Genomic DNA, 26,123 nt, shown 5'->3' with positions numbered 1-26,123 from the left:
ATGAAAGTAATATTGGGTAATATAGAGTGCTTGTTTGAATTTGTTTAAATTTAGTGTTCCATTGTAGAAGATATCTTTAGCATATTTTGTTATTTCCTTAGGCCATAGATTATGGCACTTTTCGTATTCCCTTGCTTGTTGGTTTTTATTTGTATGGTGACAGTCTGAAGTTTTAGGACTAAGGATTTTATATGATCTGTTAAAAACATGTTTTTGGGGGTGCTTTGGTGACTCAGTTGAGTGTGTGACTTTTGATTTAGGCTCAAGTCATAATCCCAGGGTTGTGAGATGGAGCCCCAGGCTCGATACATGGAGCTTGCTTAAAATTCGTTCCTGTGTGTGTATGTGCACATACGCGCTCCCTTTCTGTCTCTTTCTTTCTCTCAAGAAAAAAAACAAAAAACAAACAAAGAATCCATTTAAGGCTGTTGGTACCTTATGCACCTCTTGTTTCTTAACTTCTCACTGGATACAACAGGTGATGTATTAATGAAATTAGTTAGATATAAAATTAATAATTTGACCATTCATGTAAACATAAACATTTATTTCCCAATTCTGTTATTGGCCTTTTGTTTGTGCTTTTATGAAAATTAATATGTCCCATTTGTTTCACTAAAGAACATCCCTTTAATACTAACTCTAACCTGTCGCTGTCTTTGCATACAAAATTTCTTTACTCTGAAGAAAGCTAATTACATAGATTATCAGAATCAATTTTAGTATTTCAGTTGTGTTTTGTTCTCCTTCTCTGCACAATTTCAGATGATTCTTTTCCCCTAATGGAATGCTATACAATTTAAACTGAGACCAGAGCTGGGGGGAAAAGTTAGAATTAGAAACAAATCAAACTTTAAAGAAATATATTACTGTGTCAAATTAAAATAAATTATTTATATGAGAAGCCTTTTAATTAAATGGTATAGTCTTTAGCTTCACAATAAATTTCAAGAAATAACTTTTTTTTAAATGCAGTGTCTAGGTTGACAAAGCAATCAAAAATTATTTTTTGATAAATCAGGGAATTGATCTCAGTTTTGCCACCACTGTCTTTTTGATCTTAAACTATTCAGTCTGAACCTCAGTTTTCTTTTGAGTCACAGCTGTCTCAGTCATTTTCTAGGTGACCTTGGAAAAATTATTTAAACTCTTTGTGCCTCAGTTTCTCCGTCTGTGAAGTGGAGATACAAATATGTATCTACCTTACAGGTTGTAGTAAGGGTTAAAACACTACAAGTACCTGGCACCAGCTTAGTTCTAAATAAATATTTGGCTGTTTTTGTAAAGTATCTTAATTTTTACACTTAATAAGCATACAAGAACCACACAGATTGCAGCTGTCATTATAATATTTTTGTATGGTAATCTCTTATTTGCACTGTTTCTTTTGTTGGCCCTTGGAAAGTATTTATGTGAGTGTTTGATACAGTGGAATCTAACATGCAGTTTATTCGTATATTTTTTTCTCTAGTAAATAATTCTCTTTACCTTAAAAATTAAAATAACAAAAATTATTGAAGTTAAAATTTGATATTTTAATATTATTTATCTTTAATATTTTGGGTTTTTTTCAGGGTCAATGACTGTATATTGCGAGTGAATGAAGTAGATGTTCGTGATGTGACACATAGCAAAGCAGTTGAAGCATTGAAAGAAGCAGGGTCTATTGTACGCTTGTACGTGAAACGACGGAAACCAGTATCAGAAAAAATAATGGAAATAAAGCTCATTAAAGGTCCTAAAGGTATGAAATAACCAAATGTAGATTATTAAGTAAGAAATCTCTGAGATAAATGTAACTAAGAAGTTATTTGTGACACCCATTCTAAGATTAACAGAACTGGTAATCTACAGAATGTGTGTGAATTTGTAGAATTTCTGTATTATTTCTGCTGATTTTTGTCTTAAGTAGAATTCTACTTAAACACTTGGAAGTCCTGTATAGTGTTGGTATTAACTGGTAATCTTCAGTCTACAAAGTATATTAAATGCAGATACACAGGCTAAATTAAAAGAAGAAACTATATATCATTAGCTGTTTTATCTGCAATGAGGACGGTTATATGTGATTTCTGAGTTTTGAAAACATTGATGGGATTGAGGAAAAATGAAATATGGATTCTAATTTGTAGCTTTGTGGAAGAAGTGGTATTCCAAAAAATGAAAAAAGGAATAGAAAGCTACAAATTTGTCTGGTATTAAGGCTATGGATAGGATTTATGAATTACAGAAATTCTTTATCTAAAATTAATTCATAGAATATTGGAAAAAGAACAAAATTATCCACATTTCTGAAGCTTATTCGTTCTGCCCACCACAATTTTATTATTTTTCTTAATTGTTTTAATCTTGTGAAGGTATTAAAAATGTTAGAAGCACAATCATGATGGGAACAAAAGGAAATAATTTTGTAGGCCTTTTTGAACTAACAAACAAATGCATTTACGAAAAGATTTTAAGAAGTAACAGGAGTGGGTGGACTAAAAAACTTATTTATAACTATAGGAACACCTATATATATAATTGTCCCCTGACTACAAAGCAAATACGTAGGATTTTAAAAGTACACAAGTAGATTCTTTTGTGTTTAAAAAAAAAAAAAAGAAAAATTAGTGTGATGAGATTATCCTCATTAGGTTTTCAGCCATTTCTTTCTGGACTTAAATTCACATTAAATGATGAAATTTCAAAACTAGTATTTTTCAAACAGGTCTTGGGTTCAGCATTGCTGGAGGTGTTGGAAATCAACATATTCCTGGGGATAATAGCATCTATGTAACCAAAATCATTGAAGGAGGTGCAGCACATAAAGATGGTAAACTTCAGATTGGAGATAAACTTTTAGCAGTGAGTATAAGAAATCTGTTATTTTAAAAATAATTTTGATGTCAATAAGATACAAACAGAAGGAGACGCCCCATAAGAGACTCTTAAATACAGAGAACAAACTGAGGGTTGCTTGTGGGGTGTTGGGTGGGGGGGATGGGCTAAATGTGTGATGGGCATTAATTAAGGAGGACACTTGCTGAGATGAGCACTGGGTATCATATGTTAAGTGATGAATCACTAAACTCTATGCCTGAAATCATTATTACATTATATGTTAACTAGCTTGGATTTAAATTTTTAAAAATAATAATCATTTTGATGTCTTTTTTTGGGAGGGGGTGGGGGCAGATCAGAATTTCTACTTGCCAAAATGTTTAAACAAATTTTTACTCTCATTTTTTCACTCATATTTAAATGAGTGAATACTGATCTTGCTTTAATCAAAACCTGAAAAATGATTCTTGGTATTATCCTTATTTACCATTTCATTTTTCTCTACCAGCTTCCTTCTCTTTTTCTTTTATTATTTTTTTTTCTCATTTCTTTCTCTTTTTTTGTTAAAGGGTTAGGGACTTGAATGCACAGAATTTCTTAAACACAGTGTCATCCCTCATGTGTGACTTTCCTTTTTCCTTTTTATTTTAACTTATTTTATTTATAGTATAATGAAAACTGCTAAAGTTATTACCCAGCCCAAAACTACAATACCAACAATTTGTGTGTCTCATTCCTTTGCTTTTTAAAAATTGTTTAATCATATACATATGCCTAAATATTTTAATACTAATTTGTTCTGAAAAAAATTTTAAGGCTGTTGTGCTGTATGCAGTCTTTTAATACTTTTTTTACTCACTATTGGTTTACTGAGACTTATCCATATTATTGCCTGGAGATAAAATTTGTTAATTTCACCTCTATATAAAACTGTTTTCTGGGACTATGCTACAGTTTATTTCTCTGATCTTCTTCAATAAATGTCCCATGTTCCCTAGAAAAACAAAACCTGAAGAAAAGCTGCGTGCTTAGGTTTTTGGGAGAGGCGTAATCAAAGCTAGAGTGAATCAAAATAAGGTGAGGCAGGGAATCAGGGAAAGTCAATACAAGACACTATGTTTCTGAGCTGTCCATAAATTCGTAAGAAAATGTAGCTAATTGCTTATCATGCAGGACAGTCTTTCAGGCAGGTGTTGTGGGACTATTAAACCTTAGATCCAGCCATCCAGGGAAAAGAAAGGATTTATCTCCTGTCTCTTGTTAGGTACAGTCTACCCCATGGGTGGTAACTATCCCAAATTTCTGGGCTGTTACTCACCTCCTGTGGGCAAGTGCTTGGGAAGCCAGCTCCCATACTCTCCATAGCGTAGCACTTCCTCTGAACCCAGAAGGGGTGGAAAAAACCAGAGCCTCAGTGATCTAGACAGATCGGACACAGGCTTTTGACATGTTACAGCTCTCTATGAACACATCAGCCATGCCCATACCTAAGTCCAAGTGCAGCCCTTACTCTAGAAGAGATTGAAAGAGCTGGTAATGGCAGGAGATGAGGTGAGAATAGCAGTAACCAGGACTCTCCAGTAAGCACATGGCCAAGGCCTAGTGGGCAGGTAGGCTCAGGCGAATCTGAAAAAGACACATAAACTAGGTCTGGTATAGTGGTGAGTTAGGTTATTTCCTTTTTTTTTTTTTTTTTTTTTTGTATTATGGATAATTCTCCTAGGGAAAGCTGCTGTGCGTTCTGGTGAACATGTACATATAAGAGTTTTCACTTAACTGTTTACCTAAGCATGGAATTTAATGGTCATGGGATATCATCTTAGTAACACTATAGCAAAAACATTGTTTTCCAAAGTGGTTATAAAAATATACACTTCTGGGACACCTAGCTGGCTCAGTTGGTAGAGTATGCACCTCTTGATCGTGGGGTTGTGAGTTCAAGCCCCATGTTGGGTATAGAGATTACTTAAATAAATGAATCTTTTTGAAAAAATTTAATATTCCTAAGCAATATATAAATGATTCTTTTGCTGTACATGCTGTCCTGTACTGCTTATTGCTGCAGCAAAGAGATAGACTGATTGTTTTCAAGTTTATTTTTTTTGTTGGTTTTTTTTGTTGTTTTTTTTGTTTTTGTTTTTGTTTTTGAAGTTTATAATGGGGAAGAGGAAAGAGCTCACTTTGAACTACTCTTCTGCACACACACACACCAGTTCAAAACAGCCTGCTTTCTCCACTGAGTTTCTCATTTATGCTTTTTAATTTCTTAAGTATTGTGTTTTCCTTTATGGTTTTTCCAGAATCAGTTTTGGTGATTGAGAAGGCAGCAATTTATGTGGACTTAGCATTTAGCCAGGTTTTGGTTGTCATAATTCCACTAAATTATCAAATTCTTAGTTCTCATTTTAATTGACATTAGACACACCTTCCTCCTTCTTCAGACACTTTTTCCATTGTGCTTAACAGTTACCCTCTTTCATGGTATTCCTCTTATCTCACTGGTCACTCCTCCTCATTCTCCCTTCTGGTGCATCTTCTCCCTAAACGTCGAAGTGTCCTTGTACATTTTTTCTTCCTATTGATAGGTGGTCAAATAACTTACTGAGTCTCATTGAACATGGTAGGGATAAGTATTATTTTCTGAGCTTCAGTTTTCTTTTTATACACATGCACTTAAATTTTGTGCTTGGCTGAAATAAAAAAATTTTTTTTAACAGTGGTTCTTGGCTAAACAGTTCAAAAGCTCTAAGAGATGTCATCTAGTCTCTTTGTATGTCTCAAGAGTCATCTCAAATTTAATGTATCTAAGAATGAACTTCTGAGTTTCATCCTATACACCACCCTCCACCCCTAAATCCTGTTCTTGCACATTCTTCACATCTCTTGAAGTAGGAACTTTATCCTTCTATTTGCCCAGGTCTAAAACTTCAGGATCATTCTCCTTTCATACTCCATCTTGAATCCCTTAGCAAATCTTGTCAGCTCTTTTATCAGTTATCTAATGTTGCCTAGGAAACACAAAAATTAGTGGCTAAGATAACAACAATAATCATTTATTTGCTTACACTTCTATAATTTGAGAAGGGTTTAGCCAGGACAGTCTGTCTCTGTTCCACATAATGTCTCCTGTCAACTAGGGCCAGGAATGCACTTCGAAGTTCACTCACATATGGCAGACAAGTTGGTGTTGGCTGTCATCTGGGAGCTCATCTGGGACTATTAGCCAGTGGCCTCTCCACATGGCTAAATTGGGCTTCTCACAGGATAGTGATCAGGTTCCAAGACGGATGTACCAAAAAGACAAACTTCAGTGTATGGCATTCATCAATCCTCTCTTGGCATCTCAACTATTAATGTCTCATTGACTAAAGCTAGTTACATGGCCAAGCAAGGTTCACTGTAGGAAGGGATTTTACAAGGGTGTGAATACCAAGATATGTGGCTCATTGCAGGCCACCAAAAGAACAGTATACCATAGCTGTATATTTCAAAATGCAGGCAATCTTTCTTCACTGTACATGGTAGTGTGGGACTATAAAAATGACCATGTGGCTGAAACCCTGCAAAGCCATATTAATAATCTGTGGCAAAAGTTAATGATATGTGATCTTTAAAAATTTTTCTTAAAACATTAAGAACTGTCCTATCGATTATACAGGTACAAATTAGGGAAATGAAAAATATATGAAAATGAGTATTTGTTTAGTACATTATAATTTTAAAACATTGGAAAGTGTTTTTCTTTGCAAAAACAAAAAACAAAAACAAAAAAAACACAAAATTACCAAAAAGAAGAGCAGTCTAAACCTAAAGCTAGTGGAAGGAAGGAAAAAATAAAGATTAGAGCTGGAGTTAATGAAATAGGGAATAGGAAAACCAGAGAGAAGATAAAACCAAAACTCAGTTGTTTGGAAAGGTGAACAAAATTGACAAACCTTAGACTGATCAAGAAAAAAAAGAAGACTCAAATTTCCAAGAGTAGGAATAAAAGAGGGGACTTGAGGAAATACTTTTATTTCTAAACATTTGTATGCCAACATATTAAATACCTTAGATGAAATGGACAAATGTATAGAAAGACACAATTACCACTTTTAGTCAGACTGTACTGAAGAGTCTAACCAGGGAAATAAAAAGACATTCAGATTGGGAAGGAGAAAGTAAAACTATATTTGTAGATTACCTATGTAGAAAATCTTGGGGCACCTTCATGGCTCAGTAGGTTAAGGGTCCAACTTAGGCTCAGGTCATGATCTCACGATTTGTGAGTTTGAGCGCCACATGGGCTCTCTGCCCCTCCACCACTCATGCGTACTCTGTGTCTCTCAAAAATAAATAAACATTAAAAAAATTGTAAGGAAGCTACTGATAGAACTAATAAGTTTAGCAAGGTTGCAGGATATACCTCACTACTTAAAAATCAATTCTGTTTCCTAAAAATCAGTTGTTTGGAATGCCTGGGTGGCTCAGTTCGTTAAGCGTCTGACTTTGGCTCAAGTCATGATCTCTCAGTTTATGGGTTCAAGCCCCCTGTCGGGCTCTGTGCTGACAGCTCAGAGCCTGGATCCAGCTTCAGATTCTGTCTGTCTGTCTGTCTGTCTGTCTCTGCCCTTCCTCCACTTGCACGCTGTCTCTCTCTCAAAAGTAAACAAACATTAAAAAAAATTAAATCAGTTCTGTTTCTATAACAGAAGATAGATGAATGCTTAATAAATAAATGAAAAAAATCAACTTGACTATTAAACAGTGGAAGTGAAAATTTAAATAATGATGTAAAAATTGATGTTTTTATTTAGTTTTGAGAGAGAGAGACAGAATCCAAAGCAGGCTCCAGGCTCCAAGCTGTCAGTACAGAGCCCGACGCAGGGCTCAAACTCAAGTACCATGAGATCATGGCCTGAGCTGAAGTCAGACACTCAACCAGCTGAGCCACCCAGGCACGCCAAAACATGCTTTTTTATAAATTGATACTGTTTAATGTTGGCAAAGGCCTGAGTAGATGGGCATGACATTTTCATATTCTGTGGTAGTGGTATAAATTTACTAAATCCATTTATTTAGAACAGTTTAAAATATCTGTTAATACTGGGATGGCTTAATAAATTATGATACAACCAACAATGGTATAATGTGCAGCATTTTTTTTAAATGAGGCAATTCTGCGTGTCCTAACATGGAAAGATCTCTAAGATACCTTACATTAAAAATCCAGTTGCAGAATAAAAACTTTAATATAGTCTCATTTTCTTTAAAAAAAAAAAAATCTTGGGGCGCCTGGGTGGCGCAGTCGGTTAAGTGTCCGACTTCAGCCAGGTCACGATCTCGCGGTCCGGGAGTTCGAGCCCCGCGTCAGGCTCTGGGCTGATGGCTCAGAGCCTGGAGCCTGTTTCCGATTCTGTGTCTCCCTCTCTCTCTGCCCCTCCCCCGTTCATGCTCTGTCTCTCTCTGTCCCAAAAAAATAAATAAACATTGAAAAAAAAATTTTTTTTTAAATAAAAGTAAAAAAAAAAATTAAAAAAAATTTAAAAAATCTAAAATATACCCCCATATGTCCACAAATACCTAACAGTAAAAAGTAGATTAGGTTCGGGGATTGGGAGGAACAGGGGCTGGAAATAAGATTGGCTATTCCATTAACATACATAAACAATTTCCTGATATGATAGACAAAAATATATAGGTTTTCTTTTCACAGACCTTTATATTCCTTAAATCACTCTTGCTTTGTATTTTGGTATAATTGTTTATAACCAAAATGCAGAAAGCAAGTGAAAATGTCCTAAAACAAATATCTTTTGGGATTTTCTTTTAGGTGAATAGTGTGTGTTTAGAAGAAGTTACTCATGAAGAAGCAGTAACTGCCTTAAAGAACACATCTGATTTTGTCTATTTGAAAGTGGCAAAACCCACAAGTATGTATATGAATGATGGCTATGCACCACCTGATATCACCAACTGTAAGTCTGCTTAAATCTATCTTATTTCCCTATGTTTAAATATTTTAAAGGAACTATATTAAGCATTTAACCTAACAGTCTGTAAAAAATCAATTTTAGGGGTTCCTGGGTGGCTCAGTTGCTTAAGCATCTGACTCTTGATTTCAGCTCAGGTCGTGATCTCATGGTTCATGAGATTAAGCCTACTGTTGGGCTCTGCACTCTGAGCGTAGAGCCCACTTGAGATTCTCTCTCTCCCTCTCTCTCTCTCTCTCTCTCTCTCTCTCTCTCTCTCTCTCTGCCCTTCCCTTGCTTATGGATGCATTCTCTCTCAAAATAAAAATAAACATTTTAAAAAATTATTTTTAAATCAGAATCTTGATAGTAAGAAGGGAGGCAGCCTTTTTCAAAGTTATATGTAAATAATAGTCAACAAAGGTATTGCACATTCTTTTTTTCTAATAGTTGTGGGATATAGCAGAGAAACATACTTTAACAAGCAGTTCTTTTAACAACCAGGGTAATTCTGATGCTTCTGGTGGACTAACTCATGGACTACATTTTGAGAAATACTAATTTTAAATATTTCTAAACTTGGGCTATTCAGGGCACCTGGGTCGCTCAGTCAGTTAAGTGTCTGACTCTTGATTTTGGCTCAGGTCGTGAGCTCATGGTTTATGAGATCAAGCCCTGTGACAGGCTGCGCACTGACATCAAGGAGATTGCTTGGGATTCTCTCTCTCCCTCTCTCTTTGCCCCTCCCTGCTTGTACTGTCTCTCTCTCTCTCTCTTTATCTCTCAAAATAAATAAATTTTAAAACTTGGGCTTTTCTATATTCTCAATTATATGAGCACAGATACTCTTTCTGTACAAGTTCCTCGTATATTACCTAACTATATTTGTATATAGTACAGTTGTGTTGCCTAGAAATGAATTGTTATGATAGTACTAATAAAATTTTAAGTTTCCTGTTTGATTTTCAGTTTTTTTAATGTAAAAGCTAAGGTAAGACTTAAGTAACGTGTTTGTGTTTCTTGAAAAATGAAAGTTTTATTTCTTTGGTGCATTAGTTGATACCCAAAGCACTCATGTAGTAAAGATCTTAAATGTACTCTCTGCAGTCTGCTTTTCCAAATTTTCCTCATTTAAATTGTAGAATTTTAGAGATATTTGTGGTTTTATAAGTGGCAATGTCTTCAGTTTTAGAACTCTCAAAGGCCATTACTGTCACTAATCATTATAAATTTAATGTAAATTATACTTTGAAATGAATGTACTGTCTTCCAATGATACATCTTCATTATCTGCCCATTGATTTATTAATTACTCAGGTATAACTGAACTTCTTGAAAAAATTTTTTTCAATGTTTATTTTTGAGAGGCAGAGGGCAAGTAGGGGAGGGGTAGAGAGAAAGGAAGACACAGAATCCGAAGCAGGCTCCAGGCTCTGAGCTGTCAGCACAGAGCCCGAAATGGGGCTAGAACTCATGAACCGTGAGATCATGACCTGAGCCAAAGTCAGACGCTTAACCAACTGAGCCATCCAGGATCCCCAAATATAACTGAACTTTTTAAAATAGTATTCAGTCTCTTTCATGGACAGGAATGATGTCTGTTGTTGTTTTGTTTTTTTTTTTTCAATACTTCATTTGTGTCAGAACAGAACTTTATTACTTATTAAAAATTCTTACAGTTGGTATCACACACAAACTTTATATAAAGGCTTTATGTATTTTTATTTGTAATTAGAGATGCAAATTCACTAATAAGGTATTTTATGCACCAATGTAAGTATCAGTCTTATTTATTTATTATGCTGCCTTATCTGTTCAAGACAGCAATGCACATTTGTAACAGTTGCTCTACAAACTGAGAATTGGTGTTCTGATTACAGCCAAATATACGAATAGTCAGGCTGCTTCTTACAAATACATTACACTGGAAAAAAATGTTATTTTAAACTGAATTATCCCTTTTTATGTATGCTAATGTGACCAAAAACTGGGAGACCTAGTCCTAAAGAGTAATAACTAAATAATGATTGCTTGATTTTCCTGTAGATAGAGGTAGAATCTATTTTTTACATCTATTGAACTAATAGAACATTGTGAAAAAGCTGAAGTTTGCTCTTGCTAGTTCAGCTCTTTGCTAAGACTCTATTTCCATTCCCCTCATTCAGTAGGTGATTGCAATTATGAATTTTATTATATACTTCCAGTCCATGTTCATACTATATATGCTGTTCATAAATGATAGTCTTTTAAATGACCTTTACTGGATTTCACTGTGCAAATCAGTTAATGTAAAACTCCTTTTTAGTTCTGTTTTCTCAAGAGAAACCAGATGGAATAAGTTTGCTTACTGATCTGAATATCTAAACTAGTTTTTATCTGGAAACTTGAGCTTGTCTAATTTTTTTACCTGATAAATAAGTCTTTTCTACCAACTTACATAAATAAGTGGATATGAATTACATATTAACTAAGCTTGAAATTGATAATTCACAAATAAGTGCTGAATGGTTTGTTTCACTTGAAGTGTTTTTTACTGTCTTCATTTTTAAGCTTCTTCTCAACCTGTTGATAACCATGTTAGCCCATCTTCCTACTTGGGCCACACACCAGCATCACCAGCCAGATACTCACCTGTTTCAAAAGCAGTGCTTGGAGATGATGAAATTACAAGGTAAGGAAGTGAACATTCATCTTTCTTAAATAAAGTTGACTGTTAGATGGAATTACAATCAACCAAATAAGACAGCCACAATTTTCAGGACTAAAAAATTTTGTCAATAGATAATGAACTTAAACCTTAATTTTTGTCATTGGAGGGCTCATGAAGAGGCTGAAATATAAAAATATTTTATATTCCAAATAAGTTACTGCCCTTTTAAAATAAATACTTTTTTTCAGGAATGGTAAGTTGTGCTTAGAAATTAGCATAGGTAAAACTAAGTTAGGAATATATTTATATTTAAAACTAACTTTTCACATATTCCTATCTAGTGTACATCATAAAATTTCATTATGGCAGTTATGTGATTCATGTTTAGAATTCAAGTGATATTTTCTTTGCTTGGTATATATCCTTGATATCCTTACTCTTAAAGTTTATTTTGATCTAATTTTAACTGCTTTTTATTCCCAAAGAACTCTTAACTAGGTGAGAAATAATAAGCGAAAAGTATTTTAAATCTTTTTCATATTGTGCAATATAGTATTAAGACATCATGTCAGACATATTGCTTTATAATTTGCACAAGTATTTCACTTAAGATTAAATATCTGTAAATTAATGTCTTTTTATGTTTTTATTAATTGCATTGTTGTTGGCATTAGTATTTTTGAGCTTTCATACTTGTAATTATTCCTGTCAGACTCCTGGCTCTAGGCAATGATCTCTTTAAGGTCCCATAGGAAGGAATTTTCATCTGTGTCCTCTTTTTCAATAGTTAGCAGTATTGAAAAATTAATTAATAATAAGTACACAGTAATTGTGTTTGGAGTGAAAATTAGCAAAAAGAACAGTGTTTGTGGTTATTTCTTTGTTTTTTGTTTTTTTAATTTTTTTTTAATTATTTTTTGAATGTTTCTTTATTTTTGAGAGAGAGAGCGTGAGATGGGAGGGGCAGAGAGAGAGGGAGACACAGAATACAAAGCAGGCTCCATGATGGGGCTTGAACTAAGGAATCGCAAGACCATGACCTGAGTTGAAGTCCGAAGGTTAACTGACTGAGTCACCCAGGCACCCCTGTGGTTATTTCTTTGTGATAAGAATTTTCAAGGCTGTAAGTCTTTAAGGCTGTGCTCCTATATTGATCTGTCATGGCTTTGTAGTTGTTTTCTAATAGTGCCTTTTTATAGAAGTAAAGAGGAAAGGGTTAGTATCCAAAATCTATAAAAAACTTATCAAACACAACACCCAAAAAACAAATAATCCAGTGAAGAAATGGACAAAAGACATGAATAGACACTTCTCCAAAGAAGACATCCAGATGGCCAACTGACACATGAAAAAATGCTCAACATCACTCATCATCAGGGAAATACAAATCAAAACCACGATGAGATACCACCTTACACCTGTCAGAATGGCTAACATTAACAACTCAGGCAACAACAGATGTTGGTAAGGATGCACAGAAAGAGGATCTCTTTTGCATTATTGGAGGGAATGCAAGCTGGTGCAGCCATTCTGGAAAACAGTATGGAGGTTCCTCAAAAAACTAAAAATAGAACTACTCTATGAGCCAGCAATTGCACTACTAGGCATTTATCCATGGGATAGAGGTGTGCTATTTCGAAGGGACACATGCACCCCCCATGTTTACAGCAGCACTATCAACGATAGCCAAAGTGTGGAGAGAGCCCAAATGTCCATTGATGGATGAATGGATAAAGAAGATGTGGTGTGTGTGTGTGTGTGTGTGTGTGTGTGTGTGTATATATATGTATATATATATGTATATATATATATATATGTATATATATGTATATATATATGTATATATGTGTGTGTATATATATGTGTATATATGTGTATATACATATATATGTATATATGTATACATATATACACATATATATACATGTATGGATGAATGGATAAAGAAGATGTGGTGTGTGTGTGTGTGTGTATATATATATACATATATATGTATATAGATCTATATACATATATCTATATAGATATATATACATATATGTATATAGATGTATACACACACACACACATACACATATATATACATACGATGGAGTATTACTCAGCAATCAAAAAGAATGAAATCTGGCCATTTACAACCAATGTGGATGGAACTGGAGGGTATTATGCTAAGTGAAATTAGAGAAAGACAAAAATCATATGACTTCACTCATTTAAGGACTTTAAGAGACAAAACAGATGAACATAAGGGAAGGGAAACAAAAATAATATAAAAACAGGGAGGGGGACAAAACAGAAGAGACTCATAAATATGGAGAACAAACTGAGGGTTACTGGAGGGGTTGTGGGAGGGGTGATGGGCTAAATGGGCAAGGGGCACTAAGGAATCTACTCCTGAAATCATTGTGGCACTATATGCTAACTAATTTGGATGAAATTTAAAAAAAAAAAATTCCAAACCACAAAATCAGAACTGAATTCATGAGGGTTAGGTATGGGGGTTAAAAGACTCTTCCTGTGCATACTTGCATTTACATTATCTATAACAAAGCAACAGACTCTCGAGAATCTTAATATTGAGGAGGATAAGTATCTTGAAAGATTATAAATGAAAATTATTTGGATTTGTTTTATTTTAATAAAATATATAGGGTTTAATAAAAAGTAAAGACGAAAATAGTTAATGGCTTGTCTAATCTCTAATCTCTGCATATTTTTATTTTTTTCTGCATATTTTTCAAACTAAAAAATATATTAGCATCTTGATTGCTGTTTCCCATCGTTTTTCATTATATATCTTTTGTCCAGAATATTGTATTGGACTTTGTAGTATTACACAACAGGTCTACCTGTTTTCTTTACTTTTCTTTGAAAATCTGGTGGTTGATGACTGCAGTAACTAAAATGTGTGTTTTATCACTCTTGATAATTACACTATTTTGTCCAGATAATGAGGTACAAAAATCTTTGCACTCACATTAGAAGTTCTCCACAATTTGACCCTAAGTAATCTTTCAGAGGTTATCTCACATTACCAATTTAAAAAAGGAAAAGAAAAGAAATCCCAACATACAGAAAATTGATGATTCTAAAGTTCTTTTTTTAACAGGTTCATTGAGATATGATCCACATATCATACATGTCACCCATTTAAAATGTACAACTCAGCAATTTTTAGTATATTACACTATTAATTTTTTAATGTGTGATTCAGTAGCATTAATTGCATTCACAGTGTTATGCAGTCATTGTCACTATTTCCAGAACCTTTTTATCACCTCAGATAAACTCTAACCATTAAGCAGTAATTCCATTTCCTTGTCCTCCCAGTCCATGGTAACCTATTGTCTAGTCTACTTTCTGTGTGCTATGAAATTTGCTTATTCTAGATTGTTTGTATAAGTGTAATCTTACAATTCTTTTGTGTCTGACTTCTTTCATTTAGCTAATGTTTTTAAGATTCATCCATGTTGTAGCATATATCAGAACTTAATTCCTTATTGCCGAATAATATCCCATTATTTGTATATACCACATTTATTTATCCATTCATCTCTTGATGGACACTTGGGTGGTTCCCACCTTTTGGGTATTAAGAATAATGCTGTGACAAACATTGGCATGCAAGTATCTGCTCTCATCCTTACTTTCACTTCCTTTAGATATATACTGAGGAGTGGAATTGCTAAGTAATATGGTAAATGTATGTTTGTTTATGTTTATGAGGAACCATTTGTTTTCTGTAGCAGCCACACCATTTTACATTCCCATCATCAATTTATGAGGGTTCCAGTTTCTCTACATCCTCACCAATACTTGTTTTTTCTGTTCTATTTCATAGCCATTGTAGTAAGTGGGACATATCTCGTGATTTGCATGCATTTCTCTAATAACTAATGATGCTGAACATCTTACAATGTTTGAGAAATCTGAATTTATTTTCCTCTGAAATACTGTTGGATTTTAGCAGGGTATTTTTAATGTATTGTTTGCTAATGTAAAACTATAATTCATATATGGTTTGTTATTTTTTGCTTCATATATATATATATATTCAAGTTTTAATTTAAATTCCAGTTAACACACAGTGTAATATTAGTTTCAGGTGTAGAATTTAGTGATCACTTACATACAACACCCAGTGCTCATCACAAGTGCCCTCTTTAATACCCATCAGTCATTTAACCCATCCCTTCACCCCCCACCCCATATATATGATTTAAAGCATAGCAGAAACCTTAAACTATGAGTCTGTCACCTAACAACGAAATAAAACATCACCAGTATAGTGAAACCTATTTTGTGCCCTAATCCTCCCTTGCTTCTCCTACACTGCCTTATCAACTTAAATTCTTTTCCTGGATTTGGTTTTATTATTCCATTTTTTCTTTCACATATGTATATATTTGTTTAATATTTCCTAAACAATATATTGTTTGGTTTTACAATAATAATTTTGTTAACTCAAGTGAACTGGCAGAGCTGATTAATGATGAAATGAATGACTAGAAAATGCCTGTTTCAAGTTTTTAATGAATACTTAAGATTAATTCCACATTATATGGAAGGATCCCTAAAATTCATTCTTAAAGAATACTTACTCCTGTTAAGCCTTTTGTTACCAGTAGCTTTTTTGCAATGTTCTAGAAAAATCTGCTTACATTTTTAAAATACTTACCAAATGATACATTCTAATTCCAAATGATATTCTGCATTTCATCATGTCTAAAATAATCTCCTAGAATTTTCATGGTCTTACCAGAAGGTATAAATGGTATTCACACAGCTATGTATATAATTGGCAGCAAATGTGAAACATTAGTAGTGGTAAGATGTATTCTGATTTCAAAGATTTTAAATGAAGGTGGAGGAAAAGGCTCATCTTAGAATGAATGAATAGCAGAGAGAGGTAGAGGGATATGACTTAAGAAGTAAAGGTATTTACTTATTTTATATAAAAAGTTTGGAAATGGACAGTTCTAGCATTTGTGTAGCAATCCTTAGGTGCATAGTATCTCTAGGATTCTTCTGGTCTTACCTTCATGACTATAATATATCCAAACCAGTAATGTGATTTTATTGTTCATTTTTTGTGTGGGTGTTATTTTGGTAGGGAAGGAAACAAATGTGCTTTCTAAGGGGACAAAATGTGCTTTGTTTTTGTTAGGGTCTGTCTTTCTTTGGGAAATGTCAATAAAATTTAGCTTTATTTATTTCTCAGAGGCCAGAATAGGGTCATAGCCTCAACTTAGCAAAGAGGAATGGGATTGCTATGACTGGCTTAAGTTAGTCAGGATTCATTCTTTTAAGACTGTGAAAAGGGCCTGCCTTTTCTAAGACGAAGGCTTATCTGCCTTTTATAACATCTAGGAAGTAGGGGCAGTGACTGGTTCATAGGCAATAAAATGTGTGCAACGTCAACTTTTCTAAAGTGTATATTTCTTGAGTAGGGCCCTTTAAGTCATTTTTATTACCACATTGTTTTCTCTTTTTTAGTTTCATGTTTGTTTTTTAACAAAAATTATGGGTTTTTAACATGGGTTTTCAGCTTTTATATACAATTTGGATTTTTCCGGGGCACCAGGGTGGCTCAGTGGTTAAGTGTCTGACTTTGGCTCAGGTCATGATCTCGCGGCTTGTGGGTTTGAGCCCTGTGTCGGGCTCTGTGCTGACAGCTCAGAGCCTGGGGCCTGCTTCAGATTCTGTGTCTCCCTCTCTCTCTGCCCCTCCCCTGTTCATACTCTGTCTCTCTCTGTCTCTCAAAAATAAATAAATGTAAAAAAAAAATTAAAATTAAAAACAATTTGGATTTTTCCTTTCACTTTCTAACCTTAATTTCTAGTCTTAGAATCTCTACCCCATTGTTTTGAAAACATTTTTAACTTTCATCTAGCTTTCTTTATAGTTTGATAATATAAGATTTATCAATAGGGAAATCTCACTGATAGAATGTCAAGTTCTATATAAAATTTCTAAGGTGTTCAATATTTTTCTAATTTTTAGGGAACCTAGAAAAGTTGTTCTTCATCGTGGCTCAACAGGCCTTGGTTTCAACATTGTAGGAGGTGAAGATGGAGAAGGCATATTTATTTCCTTTATCTTGGCTGGAGGACCTGCTGATCTTAGTGGAGAGCTCAGAAAAGGAGATCGTATTATATCGGTAGGAGATGTTAATCAAAATAATGTTTTTATTATTTTAACTATGACCTATTAATTATTAAAAGTTTTGTTTTTCATATCCTAAAGTTGTGGGAGATATTTCAGTTATTTTCTTACATTTTACAACTTAATTGTAAGATTGCAGGGATGTCCGAGAACATGTTGTGTACAATAGATTTTCTTCCGTTATTTGACTTACCTATAAGGGATCAGTCTGTATAAATATGCTTGAAGAAAGTATGTATTCTCTATTTATTGACTGCAATGTTATCTGTATGTTTATTAACCTTGTTACTTATGTTGTGCAGATCTTTATACTTTAATCTGTTGTCTACTTGATCTATTATTAAAAGAAATTTTTTAAGCTGTCTGAATGTGATGGTGGGTTCAGCAATTAAGTTAGTTTGTCCTTGCAGTGATTTTTATTTTTATATCTCCGAAACCATGTTATTAGATGCATCTAAATTTAGAATCATTATTCCTTCCTGGTGGTTATTATTCAATCCATAATAATTTTTTTGTTATTGTGTAATAATCCTCTTTATTTATAATAATAGTTTTTACCTGGGGTGCCTGGGTGGCTCAGTCAAACATTCATTCAACTTTGCTCAGGTCACGATCTCACAGTTCATGAGTTCAAGCCCCACATCAAGCTCTGTGCTGATAGCTCAGAGCCTGTAGCCTGAGCTACAGGCTGAGAGCTGAGAGAGACACATTCTGTGTCTCTCTCTGCCTCTCTGCAACTAGCGTGTGTATGCATGCTCTCTCTCTCCAAAGTAAACATTAAAAGATTTGGGACGCCTGGGTGGCTCAATCGATTAAGCCTCTGACTTCAGCTCAGGTCATGATCTCGCGGTTCATGGGTTCAAGCCCTGTATTGAGCTCTGTGCTGACAGCTCAGAGCCTGGAGCCTGCTTCGGATTCTGTGCCTTCCTCTCTCTGCCCCTCCCCTGTGCGCACATGCTTGCTCGCTCTCTCTCTTTCAAAAATAGAGACTAAAAAAAAATTTTTTTTTAAAGATAATAGTGTTTAACATAGAAGCTATATTGTCTGATATTAATGTGGCTCTTTTTTGCTTGATATTTTTTAAAAAAGCTTTTTTTAAAAAAAGATAATAGTGTTTAACCTAGAAGCTACATTGTCTGATATTAATGTGGCTCTTTTTTGCTTGATATTTGCCTCATCTTTTCTCCACTTTTTACTTTCAGTTTTTGTGTTTATGTGGTTATTACCTATAGAATTTTAGGCTAAAACTGATCAAATTCAACTCTTCTCCCTAATGACACATTGACTTTGGGAGCCTTAAACCTTTGTGCTGTTTCTAGTATTTGACTTCTGTTTTATTTATTTATTTATTTTTTAATATTTATTTTTGAGAGAGAGAGACAGAACATGAGCGTGGGAGGAGCAGGCTCCAGGCTCTGAGCTGTCAACACAGAGCCCAACGCATGGCTCAAACTCACGAACCGTGAGATTATAACCTGAGCTGAAATTGGACGCTTAACCAACTAAGCCACCCAGGTGCCCCTGTTTTATTTTTATATACCCCAAACTTAGTCATTTTGATTTTTGTGTTTTAACAATCCATATGTTCTATAATTTTTGTTGCTGTTGTTCATCATCTCTTCTGTTTATCTCGCTTCTTCTGTATTTTTCAGTGGACCTCTAACAGCATTGGGATTGAATTTGTTGTGTAGGACTGTTTGGTTCATTGCAGAAAATTTAGCTTTTCTAGCCCCCATCCTTTACATGCTAATAAAATTTCCTGGTCATTTAAAAAACATTTTTTTTAATGTTTTTATTTATTTTTGAGACAGAGAGAAACAGAGCATGAGCAGGGGAGAGGCAGAGAGAGAGGGAGACACAGAATCTGAAGCAGGCTCCAGGCTCTGAGCTGTCAGCACAGAGCCCAACGCGGGGCTCGAACCCACAAGCTACGAGATCATGACCTGAGCCGAAGTCAGATACTTAACTGACAGAGCCACCCAGGCACCCCTAAAGATTTTTTTTAATAACTTTTTTTTAATGATTATTTATTTTTGAGAGAGAGAGTACAAGTGGGGGAGGGACGGAGAGAGAGGAAGACACAGAATCTGAAGCAGGCTCCAGGCTCTGAGCTGTCAGCACAGAGTCTGACACGGGGCTCAGACTCACGGACTATGAGATCATGACCTGAGCTGAAGTCAGACGCTTAACTGACTGAGCCACCCAGGCGCTCTCCTGGTCATTTTTAAAAGCTAAAATATTTTTCAAATACCCAAATGTACCTTACTGGGAGTCTTTAGATTGTTCATTCAGCAATAATTTCTTAATGATAAATAATCATAGAGTTTGTCTGAAAATATCTTTACTTCATCCTCACTTGTGTATATAATGCAGTTTAATGTGCTGGAGTGACAGCTGTTGTCTCTCAATACTTTGAAGATACTGTTGTATGCTATCAAGCTTCTTTTTTTGTATTTAACAAAAAAGATCTGCACTATGTCTTATTTATTTGTAAGTGATTTGGTTTTTCTTTTTTCACTTATTTAAAAAAAAAATTTTTTTTTAACGTGTATTTATTATTGAGAGACAGAGAGAGACAGAGCATGAGCATGAGAGGGGCAGAGAGAGGAGGAAACACAGAATCTGAAACAGGCTCCAGGCTCTGAGCTGTCAGCACAGAGCCCGATGCAGGGCTCAAACCCACAAACCATGAAATCATGACCTAAGCCAAAGTCGGACACTTAACCGACTGAGCCACCCAGGAGCCCCTCACTTATTGTTTTTTTTAAAGTCTCTTACTTTTTGGTGTACTACAGTTTAATTAAAATATGATTATGTCTAGCTTATTATTTTTTCTGTTTAAGATTTGTTGAGCTTCCTGGATCAGAGAAGTCCCGTCTTTAATCAATTCTGGAATCTTAGCCAGTATTTTTTCAAATTTTGCCTTTCCCACATCGTATAGATTCTCTCCTTCTTCAGTTCCTGTAAAAGGAGGATATCATCCTGTCCTGCATGTCTTTTAATCCCAGTGTCATATTTATTAACTCTGTCTTCTTGTACTTAATTTCAGTCAGATCTGTTTTCTAGTTCATAAATTTTCTTCATCTATGTCTAATCTGCTCTTTAAGCCAAAACTAATTTTTTTTAATGTTTATTTATTTTTGAGAGAGAGTGAGATACAAAGAGAGAGACAGAGCGTGAGTGGAGGAGAGGCAGAGAGATGGAGACACACAGTCTGAAGTAGGCTCCAGGCTTTGAGCTGTCAGCACAGAGCCCAACGCGGGGCGCAAACCCACAAGCCATGAGATCATGACCTGAGCTGAATTTGGACACTTAACCAACTAAGCCACCCAGGCGCCCCAGCCAAAACAACAGGGAACCCAACATGGGGCTCGATCTTATGGCTGTGGGATCTTGACCTGAGCCAGAATCAAGAGTTGAACACTTAACCAACTGAGCCCTCCAGGTGCCCTAAAAATTAATTCTACATGGATCATAAATCTAAATGTACAGCCCAAACCATAATCCTCCTAGAGAAAACTTATAGGAAGATATCTTTGCAACGGTACATACAATACTAACCATAAAAAATGTGCATTAAGAGCCAAATTGACAAGCCACAGAGAAGGAAAAACCATTCTTAGTACATATATCTGATAAAGGACTTGTATCCAGAATACATAAACATCTCTCACAAATTAACAATAGAAAGATGAGTAACCCAGTTTTAAAAATGAGCAAAAGAGTTAAACATATATTTCACAAGATATGTGAATGGCCTATAAACAAACACATGAAAAGGTACTTAACGTTAGGCATCAGGGCAGTGCAACAACAAAAAAAACCCAAAACCCACAATGAATAAAGGCATTTGGAAGAATCTGGGTGGGAGTGATGTCAATTTTCTGTATCTGATTGTGACAGTAGCTACTCAACATAGGCAGTTGTCAGAACTCTTTTAACGGTAAACTAAAAAGATTATTGAATATAAATTATGCCTAACTAAAATGAGATAGGGGTTATCCTTGAACAACATGGAGGTTAAACTGCACATGTCCACTTATATATAGATTTTTTTGATAAATACAGTATAGTATGGTAAATGTATTTTCCTTGTGATTTTCTTAACATTTTCTATAGTTTATTATAAAAATACAGTATATAATACATATAGCATACAAATGGAAAGGCTTCTAGTCAACAATAGGCTATTAAGATTTTGGAGAGTCAAGAGTTATGTGTGGATTTTTAACTTTAGGAGTGGGAGTTGTAACGTATCCCATATCCCACCCAGTTGAATGGCTAAAGATGGAAAAAAAAAAAAAAAGGACAAATATGAGGATGTGGAGGACTGATAGCTCTCATTACTGGTGGGCATATTATACAACCACTACAAGATCACCCAGATTTTACCCAAGAAATCATGTCTACAGAAGCACTTAAACAGAAATGTTCATAACGGCCTTATTGATAATCATTCAGATCTGGAAATGACTCAAGTGTCCATCAATAGCAAAATAGCTAAATAAATTGGAGTGCATTTAAACAAAGTAACAAACTGACACCCACAACAACATACATAACACTAAAAAACATCACATTGAGTAAAATAAAACATACCACAAAAACACAGACAGTATGAATCCAGTTAAATGATAATCATGAGCAGACAATAATTTTTACTGATAGAAGTCAGAAAGTAGTTGTGATTGTACTGATTTTAAAGTGGCACAATGGAAATTTCTGAGTTGAATGATGGAAAGGGAGGGTATATATCTTGTTTGGAATTGTTTCATGGGTGTATACAGTTGTTGAAAATTCTTCCAACTGAAGTGTTCTAATTTGTATATTTTGTTGCTTTTACTTTTATACTGGAACTTAAATTTTTTAAAATAAGTTATAGTATGATAAGGACAAATTGGTGGTAAAGAATGAATTTGTTAAAAATAAATATTGGACAAATTAGCTAGTTGTTTAGGGGAGTAAAATTAGCTTAGAGCCTCACTTCACACCTTGTGTCAAAATAAATTTTCAGTTGGCTTAGAGTTAGGTGTAAAAAATTCAAAGCAAAAATAGATGTTTTTGAATTGTCCATATGGAACAATTTTATATGGGTCACTGACACACTGCTAGAGTATGTTAGACTGACCAACATAACCTGGTTGACCCAGAACTTTTCCAGTTCTAGCGCTTAAAGCCCCATGTCTGGAAATCCCTTTAGTCTCAATTTTAAAACTGAAAATCCCAGACAGTCTAGGCAGGCCACTTGGTTACCGTAATGTCAGTGTAAGTTACATACAGCCTTTTGAGGCTGTATGCATCAATAGCCTTAAAATTTTAATGCTTACTAAGCTTCTCTAGGCAAATACCCTGAGAGCAATAAGAAAAACCTCAGGAGCGGGGCGCCTGGGTGGCGCAGTCGGTTAAGCGTCCGACTTCAGCCAGGTCACGATCTCACGGTCCAGGAGTTCGAGCCCCGCATCAGGCTCTGGGCTGATGGCTCAGAGCCTGGAGCCTGTTTCCGATTCTGTGTCTCCCTCTCTCTCTGCCCCTCCCCCGTTCATGCTCTGTCTCTCTCTGTCCCAAAAATAAAAAAAATAAAAAAAATTAAAAAAAAAAACATTGAAAAAAGAAAAACCTCAGGAGCAAGAGAAAAAAACTAAAAACCCTGTTAGGAACAAACTAAATACCTCATTAGACAAAGTTTAGCTGTTTTCAATTTTCACCTTGAATCACGATCACCTTAAAGCCTTGTTAAAAAACATTCTTAGGGGCATGTGCTCTCTCTCACTCTGTCTCTCAAAAATAAACATTTAAAAAAACATATTAAAAAACAAAAACAAAGCACTCTTAGACCCCATCCCCAAAGCTTCCAACTCAGTATGACTTGGGTAGCTTCTTTTTTTTTTTTTTAACAGATTTTTAAAATCTTTTTTATCTTTTTTTTTTAATGTTTATTATTTATTTATTTTTTTAGAGAGTGAGAGCTGGAGAGGGTTAGAGAGAGAGGGAAACACAGAATCTGAAACAGGTTCCAGGCTCTGAGCTATCAGCACAGAGCCCGATACAGGCTTCAAACTCACAAACTGTGAGATCATGACTTGAGCCGAAGTCACATGCCCAACCGACTGAGCCACCCAGGTGCCCCTGACTTGGGTAGATTCTAAAATTTTGTATTCCTAACAAGTTTCCACGAGATACTGATGTTGCTGCTCCTGGGACCAAACTTTGTGAATTACTGTTCTAAAGACCATCCCTCTTACTGATGTTGTTTTGTTTTTTTGTTTTTATTTTATACTTCAAAGAGAGAAAGAGAGACAGAGCATGAGCAGGGGAGGGGCAGAGAGACAAAGGCAGAATTCTGAAGCTGGCTCCAGGCTCCGAGCTGTCAGTACAGAGCCTAACGCGGGGCTCAAACCCACAAGTAGTGTGAGATCATGACCTGTGCCGAAGTCAGATGCTCAACCTACTGAGCCACCCAGGCATCTCTTGATGTTCCTTTTCTTTTTTTTTTTTTGTTTTTGCTTTTGTTTTGCTTAATTTATTTTCGAGAGAGACAGACAGTGCAAGCATGGGTGGGGCAGAGAGAGGGAGAGACAGAATCTGAAGCAGACTCCAGGCTCTGAATTGTCAGCACAGATCCCAACGCAGGGCTCAAACTCACAAACCATGAGATCATGACCTGAGCTAAAGTTGGACACTTAACCAACTGAGCCACACAGGCACCCCTTGATGTTCTTAATGATAACCCACATCATTGAGAAAAATATAAATAAATTAGTTGGGAAGGCATGGAAATAAATCATAGGTTTTATAAAATATTCTTTTTGATATATTTAATTTTGTTGAAGAAAGAAGCTTTGAAATCAAGATTCATTACATATAGGAACACCTGGGTGGCTCAATCGGTTAAGCACCCAACTTCGACTCAAGTTATGATCTCATGGTTCGTGGGTTCGAGCCCCGTGTCAAGGCTCTGTGCTGACAGCTGGAGCCTGGAGCCTGCTTCAGATTCTGTGTCTCCCTCTCTGCCCTCCCTTGCTCATGCTCCATCTCTCTCTCTGTCTCTCTCTCTCTCTCAAAAATAAATAAACATTAAAAAATATTTTAAAAATTCATTACATATATAGAACACTACATTTTTCAATATGGTATAAATGAGGTATTACTGTTATTTCCAATGATGACAAGTATGGTGGAGAATATAATTTATATTTGCTGAAAATCTAGACTCCTAGAATCTTAGAATCACAAGTGACCCAAAAGACTTCAACAACAATTCCCTCTTCTATAAAGGCAGTGAGAAAAGTGGACACAATTGTCAGAATAAAGTTGTTCAGAACTCTGGAAATTAACCAAAGGCTTGCAGCAATTCAGGAAGTGTTTATTCAAAATAAAAGAAGCAGAGGACTGAACCTTCATAAGAGTGAGCTTAGGGGGTTTTAACTTACCTAAGTCCCATCCCCTGTTCTCCAGCATCACAGTAACCTTGAAAAATAGTCCACATTTACAGTGAAAACCAGTGCGTTACAGCCACTAGAGAGCAGAATGGAGGTAGAACTTTCAGAGCCTCTTTCCCAGAGAATTGTCATAATTTGACCTGTTTGGTGGTTCTTTAAAACCCGTTTGGAAGGCTCTCTGTATTAACCTGATTCAAAAGCCTTTTTCTCTGGGCTAATTGTCAAAACAATTATAGGCACATTATGGCTGCCTGAGACATTGGATAATAGTTGAGGCAATCAGTAAGTTAATCAAAAGCTTAAAAGGAAAAAGTGGGGAATGAGCTCTCCATTAGGGCCTTTGAAAAACTATGACATATTCCTTGGAACCTAGGAAGACACATGTAGGTCCTGGACTGTGTACATACTCAGGAAAGGTCCTAAACTCACACCTCTGGCCGACTGTGATGCTCTAGGCAGACAGGAAGTGATAGTTAAGTCAGAGTTATCAGTTGCCTAGCTGCATGTTGAAAACATCACACAGCATACACACAGAGCCCTTCAGCAAAGAGGCCAGGCATTTAACGAAATCTCTTTCCAGTCATTAACTGACCACTAAGCTAACAAGGCAGAGACTTCATTGGCACACACATCACAAAATACAAACTTCATAGAATTCAGAAGTCACCAAAAATGACTATAATCAGCAACAATAACAAGCCCTGGGCAGAAAGACATACCTGATTTCCACAGTTGCACATTGTATTATTTTAAATGTCTAGTTTTCCACAAAAAAACCATGAGACATGCAGAAAAACAAGAAAATAAGGCCTGTACACAGGAAAAAAGCAGTCAATAGAAACTGCCCCTAAGGGAGCCCAACATTGGACTTACTAAACCAAGACTTCAAATCAGATATTTTAAATATGTTCAAAGAACTAAAGAATGAAAGGGAAAAATAAACGAACAATATTCTCAACAAGAAGAGAATTCAATAAAGAGATTTCTATTAGAAAAAAGAACCGAGTCGCCTGGGTGGCTCAATTGGTTAAGCCTCTGACTTTGGCTCAAGTCATGATCTCCCAGTTGCGTGAGTTGGAGCACCGCATCAGGCTC

At 35.4% G+C, this 26,123-nt stretch overlaps 1 protein-coding gene across 25 annotated transcripts in view; it reads left to right on the top strand.

The window, feature by feature from the left end:
• DLG1 (discs large MAGUK scaffold protein 1) overlaps positions 1-26,123 on the top strand; it is a 271,862-nt gene that overhangs the window by 172,815 nt on the left and 72,924 nt on the right. For all 25 annotated transcript variants that reach the window (XM_027061130.2, XM_027061129.2, XM_015073778.3 and 22 more), the window contains 5 exons: positions 1,575-1,744; positions 2,711-2,847; positions 8,636-8,780; positions 11,325-11,445; positions 17,428-17,584. In XM_027061130.2, coding sequence (XP_026916931.1) covers positions 1,575-1,744; positions 2,711-2,847; positions 8,636-8,780; positions 11,325-11,445; positions 17,428-17,584 — 730 coding nt within the window. The remainder of the gene's footprint in view (positions 1-1,574; positions 1,745-2,710; positions 2,848-8,635; positions 8,781-11,324; positions 11,446-17,427; positions 17,585-26,123) is intronic.

Source organism: Acinonyx jubatus, chromosome C2, assembly GCF_027475565.1.
Source record: "Acinonyx jubatus isolate Ajub_Pintada_27869175 chromosome C2, VMU_Ajub_asm_v1.0, whole genome shotgun sequence".
NCBI classification, from domain to species: domain Eukaryota; kingdom Metazoa; phylum Chordata; class Mammalia; order Carnivora; family Felidae; genus Acinonyx; species Acinonyx jubatus.
This window is presented reverse-complemented; position numbering and strand designations above follow the sequence as displayed.